The sequence below is a fragment of the Staurois parvus genome, unplaced genomic scaffold (genome assembly GCF_062004578.1).
Source record: "Staurois parvus isolate SC_StPar_1 unplaced genomic scaffold, SC_StPar_1.0 ptg001037l, whole genome shotgun sequence".
Taxonomy (NCBI): domain Eukaryota; kingdom Metazoa; phylum Chordata; class Amphibia; order Anura; family Ranidae; genus Staurois; species Staurois parvus.
In genome coordinates, this window is record NW_028318833.1 from 352,903 (window position 1) to 369,457 (window position 16,555).

The 16,555-nt window shown below is 43.9% G+C and overlaps 1 protein-coding gene across 1 annotated transcript in view; it reads right to left on the reverse strand.

The window, feature by feature from the left end:
• Positions 1-16,555, reverse strand: part of LOC149441000 (uncharacterized) — a 56,355-nt gene that overhangs the window by 8,784 nt on the left and 31,016 nt on the right. Inside the window, exons 8-11 of the mRNA XM_089657873.1 lie at positions 16,132-16,172; positions 15,134-15,275; positions 9,964-10,092; positions 1,680-1,855 (exon numbers count right to left, since the gene is read on the reverse strand). Of these exons, the coding sequence (XP_089513999.1) occupies positions 1,680-1,855; positions 9,964-10,092; positions 15,134-15,275; positions 16,132-16,172 (488 nt within the window). The remainder of the gene's footprint in view (positions 1-1,679; positions 1,856-9,963; positions 10,093-15,133; positions 15,276-16,131; positions 16,173-16,555) is intronic.

Sequence of the window (16,555 nt, forward strand, 5' to 3'; positions counted from 1 at the left end):
AAAGAAGGTAACATTCTAGCAAGAAATCACTAAGATATACAGTTGCAAGAAAAAGTATGTGAACCCCTTGGGATTACGTGGAGTTTTGCATGAATTGGGCATAAAATGTGCTCTGAACGTCATCTAAGTCACAACAATAGAAGAACACAGTCTGCTGAACATAATACTACACAAACATTAGATGTTGCCATGGTTTAATTGCACATAACATGTAAACATTCACAGTGCAGGGAGGAAAAAGTATGTGAGGCCCTAGCTTAATGACTTCTCCCAGAGCTAAATGGAGCCAGGAGTGAGCCAACCTTGACTCCAATCAGTGCGATGATATTGTATGTGTTGCTGACAGCTGTCCTGCCCTTAAAAAACACACACCTGTTTTGGGTTTACTGGTTTCAAGAAGCACTGTCTGATGTGAACCATGCCTCGCAGAAAAGAGCTCTCAGAAGACCTACCATCAAGAATTGTTGACTTGCATGAAGCTGGAAAGGGTTACAAAAGTATCTCCAAAAGCCTTGATGTTCATGTGTCCACGGTAAGACAGACTGTCTACAAATGGAGAAAGTTTAGCACTGTTGCTACTCTCCCTAGACGTGGTCGTCCTGTAAAAATGACTGCAAGAGCACAGCGCAGAATGCTGCATGAGGTAAAGAAGAATCCCAGAGTGTCAGCTAAAGACCTACAGAAATCTCTGGCACATGCTAACATTTTTGTTGACACATCTACAATAAGGAAAACATTAAACAAGAATGGAGTACATGGGAGGACACCACGGAGGAAGCCATTGCTGGCCAAAAAGAATATTGCAGCACGTTTGAAGTTTGCAAAAGAGCACCTGGATGTTCCACAGCACTACTGGCAAAATATACTGTGGACAGATGAAACCAAGATTGAGTTGTTTGGGAAGAACACACAACACAATGTGTGGAGAAAAAAAGGCACAGCACACCAACATCAAAACCTCATCCCCACTGTGAAACATGGCGGAGGGAGCATCATGGTTTGGGGCTGCTTTGCTGCCTCAGGGCCTGGACGGATTGTTGTCATTGATGGGAAAATGAATTCCAGAGTTTATCAAGACATTTTGCAGGAAAACGTACGACCATCTGTCCGCCAACAGAAGCTCCGCAGAGGATGGGTGATGCAACAGGACAATGACCCAAAGCATACAAGTAATTCAACAAAACAATGGCTGCAACAGCACAGAATACGCCTTCTGGAGGGGCCCAGTCATAGTCCTGACCTCAACCCGATTGAAATGCTGTGGCATGATCTTAAGAGAGCGATTCACACCAGACATCCCAAGAATATTGCTACACTGAAACAGTTTTGTGAAGAGGAGTGGTCCAAAATGACTCCAGATAGTTATGCAGGTCTGATCTGCAACTACAGGAAACATTTGGTTGAGGTTATTGCTGCCAAAGGAGGGTCAACCCGTCCAAAGGTTCACATACTTTTTCCTCCCTGCACTGTGAATGTTTACATGTTATGTGCAATGAAACCATGGCAACATCTAATATTTGTGTAGTATTATGTTCAGCAGACTGTGTTCTTCCATTGTTGTGACTTAGATGACGTTCAGAGCACATTTTATGCCCAATTCATGCAAAACTCCACGTAATCCCAAGGGGTTCACATACTTTTTCTTGCAACTGTATATATCAGCTCAGTGCACATCTTACCTGGATAAAGAAGAGTTTTGGTTTCCCGACCAGACTTTCACATTTATCTCCTCGGAAAAGTGTTGTTAGAGTTTTTATAGGTATCAGCCCATCTTTGCCGTAGATCTGACCCTCCTCACCGTGGCTCAGGAGAATGCAGGCAAAGCAAGCGCTGTCCCGGTGGTTGGCGTCCGCCTCTAACAAGAGAAAGGACAACATCTGTTAATTCTTCCATCGTTTCTGGTCCTCCGCCACAAAGTATACTGAAGAGGAACTGCAACACGTTACTACAAGCTCACTCTGAGTTGTTGTCATATTTACCTAAAAGTCATTTTTCCTGGCAATGTTACAGGTTTTCTGTTCCAGATTTGATTTTTGGGTTAGAGTAGAGATTTCCTGAATTTAAAATATTGGCACACAGATAAGATCATTTATTTATTTTCCAGGTTGGTCTGAATTAACATTAAATATACAGTATGTGAGTCCCACACCTCCTCCGCATTGACACTGCCTGGACACAGTGGTGTCACTAGGGTTGGTGTCACCCCCAACACCAAAATATTTATTCCCACTTTCTGAAAGTGCGACAAAGATGCAGAACACGGGACTTTCGGTGCGCTTTCACAATAATCAGGAAAAAAAATGCACAGCCTAATAAAAATCAAAAGCAGCTATACCTGTGGATAAAATGCAAGAAAACCCATTACAATACACAGCCCCTGCTCCTCTGGACCCCTTTACATTCTACAGCCCCTGCTCCTCTGGACCCCTTTACATTACACAGCCCCTGCTCCTCTAGACCCCTTTACATTACACAGCCCCTGCTCCTCTGGACCCCTTTACATTACACAGCCCCTGCACCTCTGGACCCCTTTACATTACACAGCTCCTGCACCTTTGGACCCCTTTACATTATACAGCTCCTGCACCTTTGGACCCCTTTACATTACACAGCCCCTGCACCTTTGGACCCCTTTACATTACACAGCCCCTGCACCTCTGGACCCCTTTACATTACACAGCTCCTGCACCTTTGGACCCCTTTACATTATACAGCTCCTGCACCTTTGGACCCCTTTACATTACACAGCCCCTGCATCTCTGGACCCCTTTACATTACACAGTCCCTGCACCTCTGGACCCCTTTACATTACACAGCCCCTGCTCCTCTGGACCCCTTTACATTACACAGCCCCCTGCACCTCTGGACCCCTTTACATTACACAGCTCCTGCTGCTGACTGCTGGGACAAGGTGGGGGGGGGGGCAGAGATGAGCCATTCCACATCTGCACAGAGGAGCACAGGTCCTGGTGTAGGAGGTCTGCCCTCCTCTCTGCTGCCGACTGCTGGGACAAGGTGGGGGGGGGGGACAGAGAAGAGCCATTCCACGTCTGCACAGAGGAGCACAGGTCCTGGTGTAGGAGGTCTGCCCTCCTCTCTGCTGCCGCCGATTGCTGAAAAAAGTTGGGGGTGGAGCCCAGGAAGAGTGCTGCAACTGCAGGAGAGGTGTGAGCCGTATGAAATGGCCTGGCGGGCTAGATTTGGCCCTCGGGCCTTGTGTTTGACACTTGTATTTTATAGGGAGACACTATCTATATGAAGCTTCTTTGACCTTTTACAGCATGATAAAATAAAGTAATACACTCTATGTAGTTTGTTTTATACTAGTCGATTTTTGTGTTACCTAGTACAGCACAAATCCTAAACACACCACTCGCCACATCCCAAATATAGACAATTGAAGAACTAGCAGAAAAAGGGAGGAATTTTTAATATCACCCAAAATATGTAAAGAAAAACAAAAAAAGTCAAAAAGTTTTTGCAATGGATTCTAAAACAACCATCATGAAAATTTGGTCCATAATAATACATAGAAACCACCATGAAGAATATGAACACAATGTAATAATATGTGAAATACACAATACATGAAAATATCCCAGAGGGTCAATATACTGTACAATTGTCAACAACTTACAGGACCAGAGTCACAAAATGATCATATTTTTGAGGGGTGAGGGTTTCCCCCAACACAACAGGGTTCCGGCTATCTGACTACAAAGGATTCCACAGAATTTCTAACTAGACAGAAAAAATACATAAATGAAGCACTTAGAAAAGGGAAAAAAATGTAATAAAAAAAATTGTAAAATATAAATACCTAATAGACCAGGTTTCTCAGTCAGGGTTCCATGGAACCTTAGGGTACCTCCAGAGGTTGCCAGGGTTCCTTGAGGAATGAGCAATCTCTGCCTCCCAGATAGGTTCCCACTGACACCATTGATCTTTTTAGCAATCTGTAAGGGGTTTCATTCTTCCCAATGACCACAAATGTAAACAGCATTGTTTCCACGGACCACCACACTAATGTATCAGGAGTTGTAGATAGAATATTTTTTAGCAAGGGTTCCCTGAGACCAGAAAGATATTTTAAGGGTTCCTCTGTGTTGAAAAGGTTGAGAAAGGCTGTAATAGACTATATAAAAAAGAAAAAAAATCAGCTTCAGGGACCACTCAGGGTAGGTAGCAGAGATATTCCACAATAGCACATTGAACGATGTAAAGAACAAGGCTGTTGATGATATTCAGGATGTAAATCAATAGAAACTAAAATAAAGATCCTCACCTGAAAGCTACAAAAAATGATTAAAGTGTTACTAAACCCCCAACAGTCCAATCAGTCTGTAGATGCAGTAAAGCGTGCTTGTTATACTCACTGTGGGGCCTAAGGGGTTAATCCTCTGCATTGTGTAAAAAGGATGTTTGATCCTGACTTTTGATCCTCCCCTTCTTCTACTATCCCCAATCCATCTGCCTTGGGGGCAGGATGCAAATGCTCAGTTTGATGTGTTTTGCTAGAGAGTTTTTTTTTTGTTTTGGGAAAGTGCATGTGATCAGCAGGGCCAAGCAGCACTGTCTAGACGGAGGGTCAGGGGTCCTGCAGCCTCACAGGACAATTAGAGGAGAATGAAAACTCCTCCTGCAAGCTTTAACCAGTGCTCTGCTGGACACTGATAGGAGTCACAAGACTGCTATACACTGCTGATGAGAAAAGGTATTTAGCAGTTTATAGTTGCTAAAATAATTGCATTTCCATGTTCTGTGTACTGTGGGAGACCAGATATAGTGAATGGAGGGTCCGGGGAGAGCGGATATAGTGAATGCGGGGTCCGGGGAGAGCGGATATAGTGAATGCAGGGTCCAGGGAGAGCGGATATAGTGAATGCAGGGTCCGGGGAGAGCGGATATAGTGAATGCGGGGTCCAGGGAGAGTGGACATAGTGAATGCAGGGTCCGGGGAGAGCGGATATAGTGAATGCGGGGTCCAGGGAGAGCGGATATAGTGAATGCGGGGTCCGGGGAGAGCGGATATAGTGAATGCGGGGTCCGGGGAGAGCGGATATAGTGAATGCGGGGTCCGGGGAGAGCGGATATAGTGAATGCGGGGTCCAGGGAGAGCGGATATAGTGAATGCAGGGTCAGGGGAGACCAGATATAGTGAATGCGGGGTCCGGGGAGAGCGGATATAGTGAATGCAGGGTCCAGGGAGAGCGGATATAGTGAATGCAGGGTCCGGGGAGAGTGGATATAGTGAATGCAGGGTCCAGGGAGAGCGGATATAGTGAATGCAGGGTCCGGGGAGAGCGGATAAAGTGAATGCAGGGTCCGGGGAGAGCGGATAAAGTGAATGCAGGGTCCGGGGAGAGCGGATATAGTGAATGCAGGGTCCGGGGAGAGCGGATATAGTGAATGCGGGGTCCAGGGAGAGTGGACATAGTGAATGCGGGGTCCGGGGAGAGCGGATATAGTGAATGCGGGGTCCAGGGAGAGCGGATATAGTGAATGCAGGGTCCAGGGAGAGCGGATATAGTGAATGCGGGGTCCGGGGAGAGCGGATATAGTGAATGCGGGGTCCGGGGAGAGCGGATATAGTGAATGCGGGGTCCAGGGAGAGCGGATATAGTGAATGCAGGGTCCGGGGAGAGCGGATATAGTGAATGCGGGGTCCAGGGAGAGCGGATATAGTGAATGCAGGGTCCAGGGAGAGCGGATATAGTGAATGCAGGGTCCGGGGAGACCGGATATAGTGAATGCAGGGTCCAGGGAGAGCGGATACAGTGAATGCAGGGTCCGGGGAGAGTGGATATAGTGAATGCAGGGTCCAGGGAGAGCGGATATAGTGAGTGCAGGGTCAGGGGAGACCAGATATAGTGAATGCGGGGTCCGGGGAGAGCGGATATAGTGAATGCAGGGTCCAGGGAGAGCGGATATAGTGAATGCAGGGTCCGGGGAGAGTGGATATAGTGAATGCAGGGTCCAGGGAGAGCGGATATAGTGAATGCAGGGTCCGGGGAGAGCGGATAAAGTGAATGCAGGGTCCGGGGAGAGCGGATATAGTGAATGCAGGGTTCGGGGAGAGCGGATATAGTGAATGCAGGGTCCGGGGAGAGCGGATATAGTGAATGCAGGGTCCAGGGTTTAGTATCACTTTAGGCAGAAAGGAAAAACACAGGTATTTTATTTTACAACTATTTTCATTACATTTTTCTGTTCTGTTGGGGGAAGCCCTCACCCCTAAGGAAATATGATAATATTGTGTGTAGCACCCTCTTAGTTACACTAGGTGGAGCTAGATCCCTGATGGTTAGACGGGAGGGTTAGCAGCTCAGGTGTAATAGCCAGTGGGGTTGAATTTTGGTCAGGCCTGAGAGGCTCTGCAGGCCAGCTTCATTGTCATTTTCCTCTGCTTTGAGACTATCAGGAGGAGGGCCTTGGAGGCATTGGGTGGATCTGAGTAATGGTTGGCTGCATGTTTGAGGGAAATCAGCCAATCCCCAACAGAAGGCTTGGCAAGGGGCTGAACTCCCTTAAAATGTGTTGGAGCTTGCTCAGTAGCAGAAGTGTGGTGGTGGGAGAGAAGTGTGAGTCAAGAAGATGTGAGGCTGGAGGAGGAAGGTTGCCAGGAGGCCTAATGCAATGGTCCAGCCTGCGAGCCTGGAGCTCGAAAAGAGGAAACCTCAGGACTCACTGGTCCCCTGAGAGAGGACTACCTGTGTGGCAAGGAAGGAGCAGCCCAGCTGATAGGTCTGGTAGCAGCAGCCATTGCACAAGCTGTACAGGAGGGGATCTGAGTTAGTACACCTTCACCCTCTGGGCAGATAGGGAAAGGAGCACTATGGTGGAAAACCAGATTACCCCCTGCTAGTGACTGTATACCTTACTGAAAGGAACAGGAGCCAGATCCCCTGCTCAGGAAGAAAGTCTCCAGATTGCTGGGTGAAGAGGAGTTCATCTAAGGTCTGGGGTAGTACAACTGGAGTTGCTTTCTAGCACTCCAACAGAGACTGCGTGTTAGAAAAGAGAAGCTGTTCAGAAAGTTGTCCTCAGAGTTCAGTTCCCTTGGGCATCCTATATACCCCTTTACCCCATCCAAGTTTAATCCCCTCAATAAAATAAAAAAACTAACGCTCAAGGCCTGATTTCTGTCTATGGATGAACTCTGTGTGGAAAATACTAACTGACTAGCTGTGCAGGACTATAAGGAGACCCAAATTCAACAGCAACCCCCAAGGGGGTAGTGCTACATGTGATTCTGGTCCTACAGGTTGTTGACAATAGTCTATGCATATTGTACCTCTGCATGCGCAGTGGGCAGTTTTGTGATGCCATGACACACGGTGTGCACAAAACCGCATGCCATTTTCCACCAGCTGCCATTTGCATTGCAGGACTCCATGTGGAAGGACTGGTACTCTGCCACTCTGGCTCTGCTCCTTCGTCATGTTGCCCTGCTTGCTCACCACCGGCTGCTCTTGGTGCCTGCCCTCTGCGCTGGCCTACGGTCCTGTCTGACTCCACTCCACGGCGAGTTTGGCTTGCTTGTCACCCTGTGAGCCGAAGGTTTTCTGTGTCTCTGCAGTCGAAGCTCTGTCACATCTCATGTGAGGAGGGCTGCGGTCACCATCTCGTCTAGTGGAAAGGCCAAAGCCTTAACCAATTCAATACCGGGCAATTTTACACCTTCCTGCCCAGGCCATTTTTCAGGTTTCAGCGCTCTCACACTTTGAATGACAATTGCGCGGTCATACAACATTGTACCCAAACTAAAATTTTATCATTTTCTTCACACAACTAGAGCTTTCTTTTGGTGGTATTTAATAACCGCTGGGGTTTTTATTTTTTGCTAAATTAACAAAAAAAGACCAAAAATTTTGAAAAAAAAACACGTTTTTCTTTATTTCTGTTATAAAAGTTTGCAAATAAATAATTGTTCTTCATAGATTTAGGCCGAGATGTATTCTGCTACATGTCTTTGGTGAAAATAACCCAAATTAGGATGTATTATTTAGTTTGTAGGAAAGTTACAGAGTTCACAAACTATGGGATAGATCTGAATATTGATCAATCCTGAAGTACTGACAGCCAATCTAATTTCTTGAGGTCCAAGAATGTCAGAACAGTACAGATATCCCCCAAATGTCAGGACAGTACAGATATCCCCCAAATGTCAGAATAGTACAGATATCCCCCAAATGTCAGGACAGTACAGATATCCCCCCAAAGTCAGGACAGTACAGATATCCCCCAAATGTCAGAACAGTACAGATATCCCCCAAATGACCCCTTTTTGCACAGTAGACAGTCCGACGTACTTCATAAGAGGAATGGTGAGTTTATTGAAGCTGTATTTTTTTTGTCATAATTTTTTGGAAAATGAAAAAATTATTTTCACTATTTTTTTTACATACTGTCACCAGTGCAGTACAGCATCATCATATGGCATGGCGGTGATCAGGGACACTGACTGGTGACAGTATGAAAAAAATATATATATATTTTTTTTATTATTTTTAATTTTTTATTATTTTTTTAATTTTTTTTTTAAGATTTTTTTTTCATATTTCACTATGACCAAAGTAGTACAATGTTACTATGGTACTTTGGGGAAGTGATCAGTATTTTTTTTTTTTTTACACAATTTGCTTATAGCAAAGAATTACTTTGCTATAAGCAAGCATTTACCTGAATGACATCGATTCATTCAGGGTTTGTTTTTGTTTTTTTGTGCTTAGCTGTGATTTGGCCACAGCTAATCACATGACATGTGCATGTGACCTGCTGTGACCATTCACAGCTAGACACTAATATACAATGGATGGCATGAATTAAGCCATCCGTTGTATACAACTATCATGTGACCTGCTGTGATTGGTCACGGCAGGTCACATGGTACCGGCAACGGGGGCCAGTACTCAGATCTGTCATCGGCCAGTGACAGATCGTGCCGCTGCACGGCTCTGCAAGCGCGAAAACTGTGCATGTGCGGGAGGACGCCAAATGGCGTACACCCCGGAAAGGTAATGCATTTTTGCAGCCGCCATTCGGCCATAGGCCGGGCAGCAAATGGTTAAAAAGCCTTTACAATCTCTTTAATCATCAGCTGATGCATTTTCAGCAACAGGGAGCCATCTATTGCCTAGCCAGCAGTGGTAGACTTTTCTTTAGCGGCTTGCATATCTTGCTTAAAGTATAAAGAAAAGGCAAATTTTTTTTTTTTTTAGTTTTGGAAAGATTGGAGATGGTTTAGAACACCGGCTAGGTTTTTATTGCGGTCGTGCCCGTTAGGGAGATTCACCCTCTATTTTTCCTGTTTACCACTATCATTGAAAGTGAAAGCAAAGAACACCCCAAATTTTGGGCTGTCCCCAGAAAAGTAATAGGAGGGGAAATGGTGACACTAGTTCTGGTAGCCTGGGGGGGCCCAAGGAATTCACTTAATTTGCAGGGATTTCCTATCACTTCTTGTTTTGCGACAGGAAGTGAAGGGGAATCTCCCCAACGGGAAACAGATGGCAAAAAATAAATTACTCTAAAATGAAAAAAAAAGTTTTGCCTATAGTTCTACTTTAAGGAAAGATAAATCCACTCTGAGCCACCAATCTGTTCTTTAAAGCGTATTCTGACATATCAGTATGGCTGCCAATATCAGCTTAATGGACAGTTCCCTGTCCCCCTCTATCAGCCTGTTTATCCCTCCTTGCAAAAGAATCAGTCTATCAAGAGATTTCCCTCTGTAACCCCTAAAATGTATCAATCAACTCCCTCTGACAAACATCAAACCTAATGCTGAAACATAACCCTCAAAGCACCAGGCCCTTCATCACAACAGTAACAGCCCCCGATTCCTAGTTCAGAAAATAACTTCTTGGTGGATGAATTTTTTTTTCTACATAAAAATCTGCCCTACTATAGTTAACTGTACTAAACACAGAGCCAGCCCTGTATTATGCTGTATATACTCACCGTCCTGCAGTAACCCTCGCATTTGATTACAGCTCCGATCATTATAACGATTCACTTCAAATCCCAGATCTCCAAAACATTTGCACAGATCCTCAGCGTCCTTGTCTGTCCCTTCCCGAACAGGCAAATCTGATAGAGCCATAAATCAGAAGACACAGATGTAACATGAGGGAGATGCAATGAGAACAATAAAGTAGAAGACACAGATGTCCTTGGTTCTGTCCTTGGACCCCTTCTCTTCTCCATCTACACCTCCTCCCTTGGTCACTTGATAAACTCCCATGGCTTTAAGTACCATCTCTATGCGGATGACACACAAATCTATCTTTTTACCCCTCACCTCACCCCTTCAGTCTCCTCTCGCATCACAAACCTACAAATGACATATCGGCATGGATGTCACTCCACTTCCTCAAACTCAATCTTTCCAAAACTGAGCTCCTAGTATTCCCCCCAGCCCGTGCCCCCTCCCCTGACTTCTCCATCAAGATCAATAACACAATCATCAGTTTCTCCCCTCATGCCAGGGTACTCGGTGTAATCCTAGACTCCCATCTGTCCTTTTAGCCCCAAATCCAATCACTGTCCAAATCATGTAGACTTCATCTCCGCAACTTCTCCAAGATACACCCGTTCCTAACCTCGGAAACCACTAAGCAACTTATTCACTCCCTTGTTATATCTCGCCTTGACTATTGTAACTCCCTCCTCATTGTCCGAGCTCATCGCAGGCTATCCCCTCTTCAGTCTATCATGAATGCTGCGGCCAAACTCATCCACCTCACTAACCGTTCTGTATCTGCCATCCTTCTCTGCCAATCCCTCCACTGGCCTCCAATCAGTGTCCTCCATCCTTCTCTGCCAATCCCTCCACTGGTCTCCACTCAGTGTCCTCCATCCTTCTCTGCCAATCCCTCCACTGGCTTCCCGTTGCCCAACAGATAAAATTCAAAGCACTAACAATAACATATAAAGTCATTTATAACTCTGCCCCAAATTACATAACCGATCTTATCTCTAAATATCACCCAAACCGTACTCTCCGCTCCTCGCAAGACCTCCTACTCTCTAGCTCCCTTGTCTCTTCCTCCCATGCTCGTCTCCCGGACTTCTCCAGAGCTTCCCCCATCCTCTGGAACTCTCTACCCCAATTTATTAGACTATCGCCTACTCTGCTCACTTTTAGGCGATCTCTGAAAACCTCTCTCTTCAGGGAAGCCTATCCTGCCCTCAGCTAATACTGGAATCTTCTACTCTTCCAACCAGTCCATCCCCTATAGTTACTACCTTTTGTACCACCAGCCCCTCCCTCCTAGATTGTAAGCTCCAAGGAGCAGCACCCTCAAATCCCTATTGTATTGAACTGTATTGTTGCTGTATTGTCTCCCATTATATTGTAAAGTGCTGAGCAAACTGTTGGCGCTATATAAATCCTGTATAATAATAATAATAATAATAAATAATAATGTAACATGTGGGAGATGTAATGAGAACAATAAAGTTGAAGACATAGATGTTATATGTGGGAGATTCAATGAGAACAATAAAGCAGAAGACATTGATGTAACATGTGGGAGATACATGCCTCCCAACTGTCCCTGATTTTGATGGGCTGTCCCTGATTTGGAACAAAGCCCCTCTCTCGCTTTCTTTCCCATTTGTCCCTCGTATATAAAATGCACTATATATCTTTCAAAAAGTGTCTAACAGTGCTAAACCTTTAATCCGGTTTCTCAGTGGTTGCATTTGTAAACTTCAAAAGCCTAAAGGAGAAGTTGTAAAGAAAAAGTACTTGTGGTGTTTAATCCATTTTATGTACAATTCTCCTTTAAGGAGGCGTGGCAGGGGGTGTGTCCTATAACTACATACATTTGCTAATAGGTGTCCCTCGTTCCCATCTCAAAAAAGTTGAGCAGTATGAAGATATACATCATAAAATAACTATATTTTCATAAGAGAACTATATACTAAAAAAATAAATACAATAATAATGCTGCACATAGGATCTTGCAGGGAGCCTGGAAAACGTCCTGTTGTGCAGAGTTTACTAGCTGTTGTGTTAGACTTCATCTACTGTTTTATAATCTTCTCCATTTCCAGACACTCCAGGTACAGGCCACTTAAAATGCTTTTTGCTAAAACTGCCCGCATCCTCCACCATATGCGAGATGGTTGCAGGTAAAGTAGAATGCTCCCTAGGGGCAGGCACCCTTCTTAGGCTGAGATACCAGTCTGGGGATGTGGTGACTACCGTGGTGATTTTATCTGTGCTATATACAGGCGGTGTACAATGCTTCAGAGGGAAAACAAAAAGGCTCAAAAAAAGAAAACCTAGATATGTCTCAGCTTTTATTACACAAACAACAATCCTAACAGGTTGTCTACAAATACAATTTTCTATGTAGTACAAGGGATTGTCTAATTGCATATCATTTGGAAGCTTTTAGGTTTGACCTCATACTGTATGATTTTGGTTTCTAAAGGAAATGGCCAAACTGTAATGCTGGCTACACACTATACAAGCAGTTCCAACAGATGTGACCTGTCTGCTCCCCCAGCCTGCAGAGCACTAACTGTGTTCAGATGAGCCTAAATTGCCTGACAGGGTGTAGTGCAAAACCCAGAGTGGATTAGAGGTTTCAAAAGAAGATATGTGAAAGATGCCTTGGGGATGTGTAAATCCCAAACATGACTTTTCCAGGCTCCCTGGAAGACCCTCTGCCACAATATTATCTATGTCTATATCTGTCTATGTATGTGTGTGTCACAGCAATGTAGGCTGCACTCAGCTCAATAAAAGTAACCACAGTGCACTCAGGATAGATTAGTAACCAGATATAGATTCTGAAGTATCTTGTGAGTTTATTAAATTCCATTTCTACCAAAATCTGTAGAACAGTTTGAGATCCAGATGGGCTCCTCCTAACATACAACAAGCACGTATACGCCATACTTCTCCTTAAACAGTGTTCTTCATTGGGAACACCTGAACTCCATTACTTGGAGGGGGGTTCACATAGTTGTGACCATAAAATAGGTGTAATGGTTGGGCATTCACATACTTTTGGCAATATATTTTATGAATATATACCCTCACTGGCCACATTAGGTTGACCTTGCTAGTGTGGAGAAAAGCTCCCCCACACCATTACACCACCAGCCTCAACCACTGATACAAGGCAGGATGGATCCATGCTTTCATATTTACACCAAATTCTGACCCTACCATCTGAATGTCACAGCAACCAGCCTGCCCATTCTCCTCTGACATCAACAAGGCATTTTCCTTCACACAACTGCCGCTCTCTGGATATTTTCTCTTTTTCAGACCATTCTCTGTAAACCCTAGAGATGGTTATGCCTGAAAATCCCAGTAGATCAGCAGTTTTTTAAATACTCAGACCTGCCTGTATGGCACCAACAACCATGCCACGTTCAAAGTCACTTAAATCCCATTTTTTCGCCATTCTGATGCTCGGTTTGAACTTCAGCAAGTCATTTTCACCATGTCTAGATGCCTAAATGCATTGAGCTGCTGTCATGTGATTGGCTGATTAGCAATTTGTGTTACAAAGCATTTGAAAAGGTGGCCCTAATAAAGTGGCCGGTGAGCGTATGCAACATCAGTGGAACACATGCTGGTTCGGCTTCTGAAGCAGTGGCAGCCGGTCTCTGCAATATCGCTGGATACTCTGGGTGCTGGATAACAGCACACTTATACGCGAGCAGGGGCGGACTGACAACTCATGGGGCCCCCGGGCAATAGGGGATCATGGGGCCACTGTGTCCTTGCCCACACTCAAACTACACCCAAAAAAGCCTATGAAAGGTACCAGGGCATCTCATGGGGCCCCCTACTGACCCCGGGCAGTGCCCGAGTGCTCGAATGGTCAGTCCGCCCCTGTACGCGAGTGTATGTACTGTAGATCACGGGTCTCCAGACTTTCTAAACAAAGGGCTGGTTTAGTCTTTCAGACTTTAGGAGGGCTGGACTGGAGACCAGTTGGAACAGAAAATGCCAGTAGGAGGATGAATAGTTACAAAAAAAGAAACTGAACGTATGTTATCATGCCGTTAACCAAAATTGAGTATTCATATATAATAATAACTAAGGAGGTGAGCTTACATCTGCACTAATTGGAGGATTCACAAAAAGTCACGGATTGAAGATTAAATAAAGCACAGAGTCACTATTTTTATGATTAATGGGACATTTTTTTTTTTATATAACACTAATTATAAATGAGTGATTATTCACAATTATTTTTGAGATTTATATTTTTTATTAATAATGATGTGCAATTGGTTTAATAATAATTAGTTTTAATAATCACTGGTATGTATTATTATTATGAATTATTGAGGTTTTATCATCAGAATTAATTTCTTGGATATTAAGTTATTATATATGAATACTCAATTTTGGTTAACGGCATGATAACATACGTTCAATTTCTTTTTTTGTAATTAGATCACTTCTTTATATATGATTATTAATTTTAAGGGTATAAATAGGGGGTTATAAGTACTAAAGAGATATTATAAAATATTAAGGAGCGCAACACACTTTGGTGAAATAATATGTACACACAGTGGTAGTTATGTGTTGGATGTTTGCGATCCATTAGAAGTAAGGACAATTTTGTTCAGATTTGTGCTTTAAGGTGGTTATTTGGTAGATATAGTTTGGCTCGCAAGATATATAGATATTTGTTTAGGAGGATGAATAGTGCCTCATCATTGGTGTCAGTGGAAGGAATAATGCCCCATCATTGGTGTCAGGGGAGCGGGGAGGAATGAGCCTGCTTGGGTGCTCCCATAGCAATCTGCTAGCTATGAACACTTGGCAGGATGGAGGAACCAGGAGCCTCAGCGGGGGACTTGAAAAAAGTAGGATTGAGGCTGCAAAACCATTACAGAGCAGGTAAGTATAACATGTTCGTTTAAAAAAAAAATTTAAGAAACCTGCCTTTATAATCACTTTAAGCACAATTACATGTATATTATCATTTCTCTCTGTACAAATACAATTGGTTTTATCACTTATTTGTATATAAATGACTAAATATAGTTAAAGGAGAGTGTGTGTGAAAGGTTTCTGTTGTATAAAAGACAATTATGAGCAGATCTCAGAGTTCTAGGTGACAAATGAAAGGAATGACATCATTACCTGTGCTTTTATCAAACGTCTTGTTGTTTATAACAATACACGTGCCAAGCTTCCGGTAATTCATAGAATACCGAAGTTCCGGGGTAACAGCAGCAAATTTCTGTCTGGATGGTATTGCTGGTTTAACTTTTTCATTTTCTTGCTGGAAATGTAAAAAAAAAAAAAAAAAACAGTTCAGATATTTGGAAAAAATGTTATTCTCTATGTCCTGGTTTTGTACTGCTGTAAAGTCTTCATAAAGAACAGAACTCTTTTTATGGTGGCCATACACACGTCAATAAATGATCAACATGAGAGACAAGGTACTTAACCAATGGTGAAACCTCCTCTCCCATTAATGACCAGCCAGATTGCATGCCTGGATTAAGGGTATGGTATGGATTTCCTGCAGGACCTCACACTATTTTTTTTTCGGGGGGCTCTATATTATTTTTTTCCATTCGTGCTGTAGGACGTGCTACAGCAAGAACGACAGCAAAAAATGGATTGATTCAAATTAATTTTATTTTTTTGTTACATTGATGTACAGTGGGAATAATTACCCTGCAGATTTGTACGTTTGCCCACTTACAAAGAAATGAAGGGTTCATAATATCCAACCAAGAACCCACAAGGAGCCACGTGGACCCAAGATGCTAATGGGGGGAAAGAACAGAAAAGGCACCATCCCCATTGTCCAACAATTGATCTGAACACGGTGTGAGGGCCTGCTTTTGGGAGTCAAGACAGGAGGATTATTTACTAGGAAGAACTCAATGTGTGCATGTAGAGAGAGACAGAGAGGTGGAGTTCTGTAGTCCTCATTGAATCAACTGGTCTTTTTCTGTACTTGCACTGTATTTAAAGAGATAAATTTGTGCAAATGCTGCAATCATCAGGTAACCATCATCAAATCACAGATATCTGAGGGTACAAGGCGATACATGGAGACTACTACTACTGGGTGTAAATTAACAACTGAGTTTTACACAGTTAATACATGACGGAAGTTTACGCACCGTGGGAGGTATATAATTCCTCTGGATAGGCATCAGTGTTCCTGTGGAACCAAAATAATGATGTCAGAATACACAATCCAAGATAAAACTGCCAAGACAATTCTACACAGATACTGTACAATCATGATGAGGAGACCCTTGTACGTCATGTAGGACCTTCCTAGTGTAGTGTAGATGAGGAAAATTTAGCTAGCTCCTCTGTAATAAGAGGAGCAGGGGTTGATTGGCCAAGGCTGCTCAGTGTCTCCAAGGCTGCAGTGTTGATTACTTCCCCTGAAGCCTGAATATTTATGGGACTCCCGGCAATCCCTGGGAATGCATGCGCAGTAGGTGGTTTGAAAGCCGATAAATAGTCTGAGGCTTGAGGTAGCAGGGGAGTATGCCTGGGTCCAGTCCTGCTGGAGGAGACCCCTGTGCAGAGGGC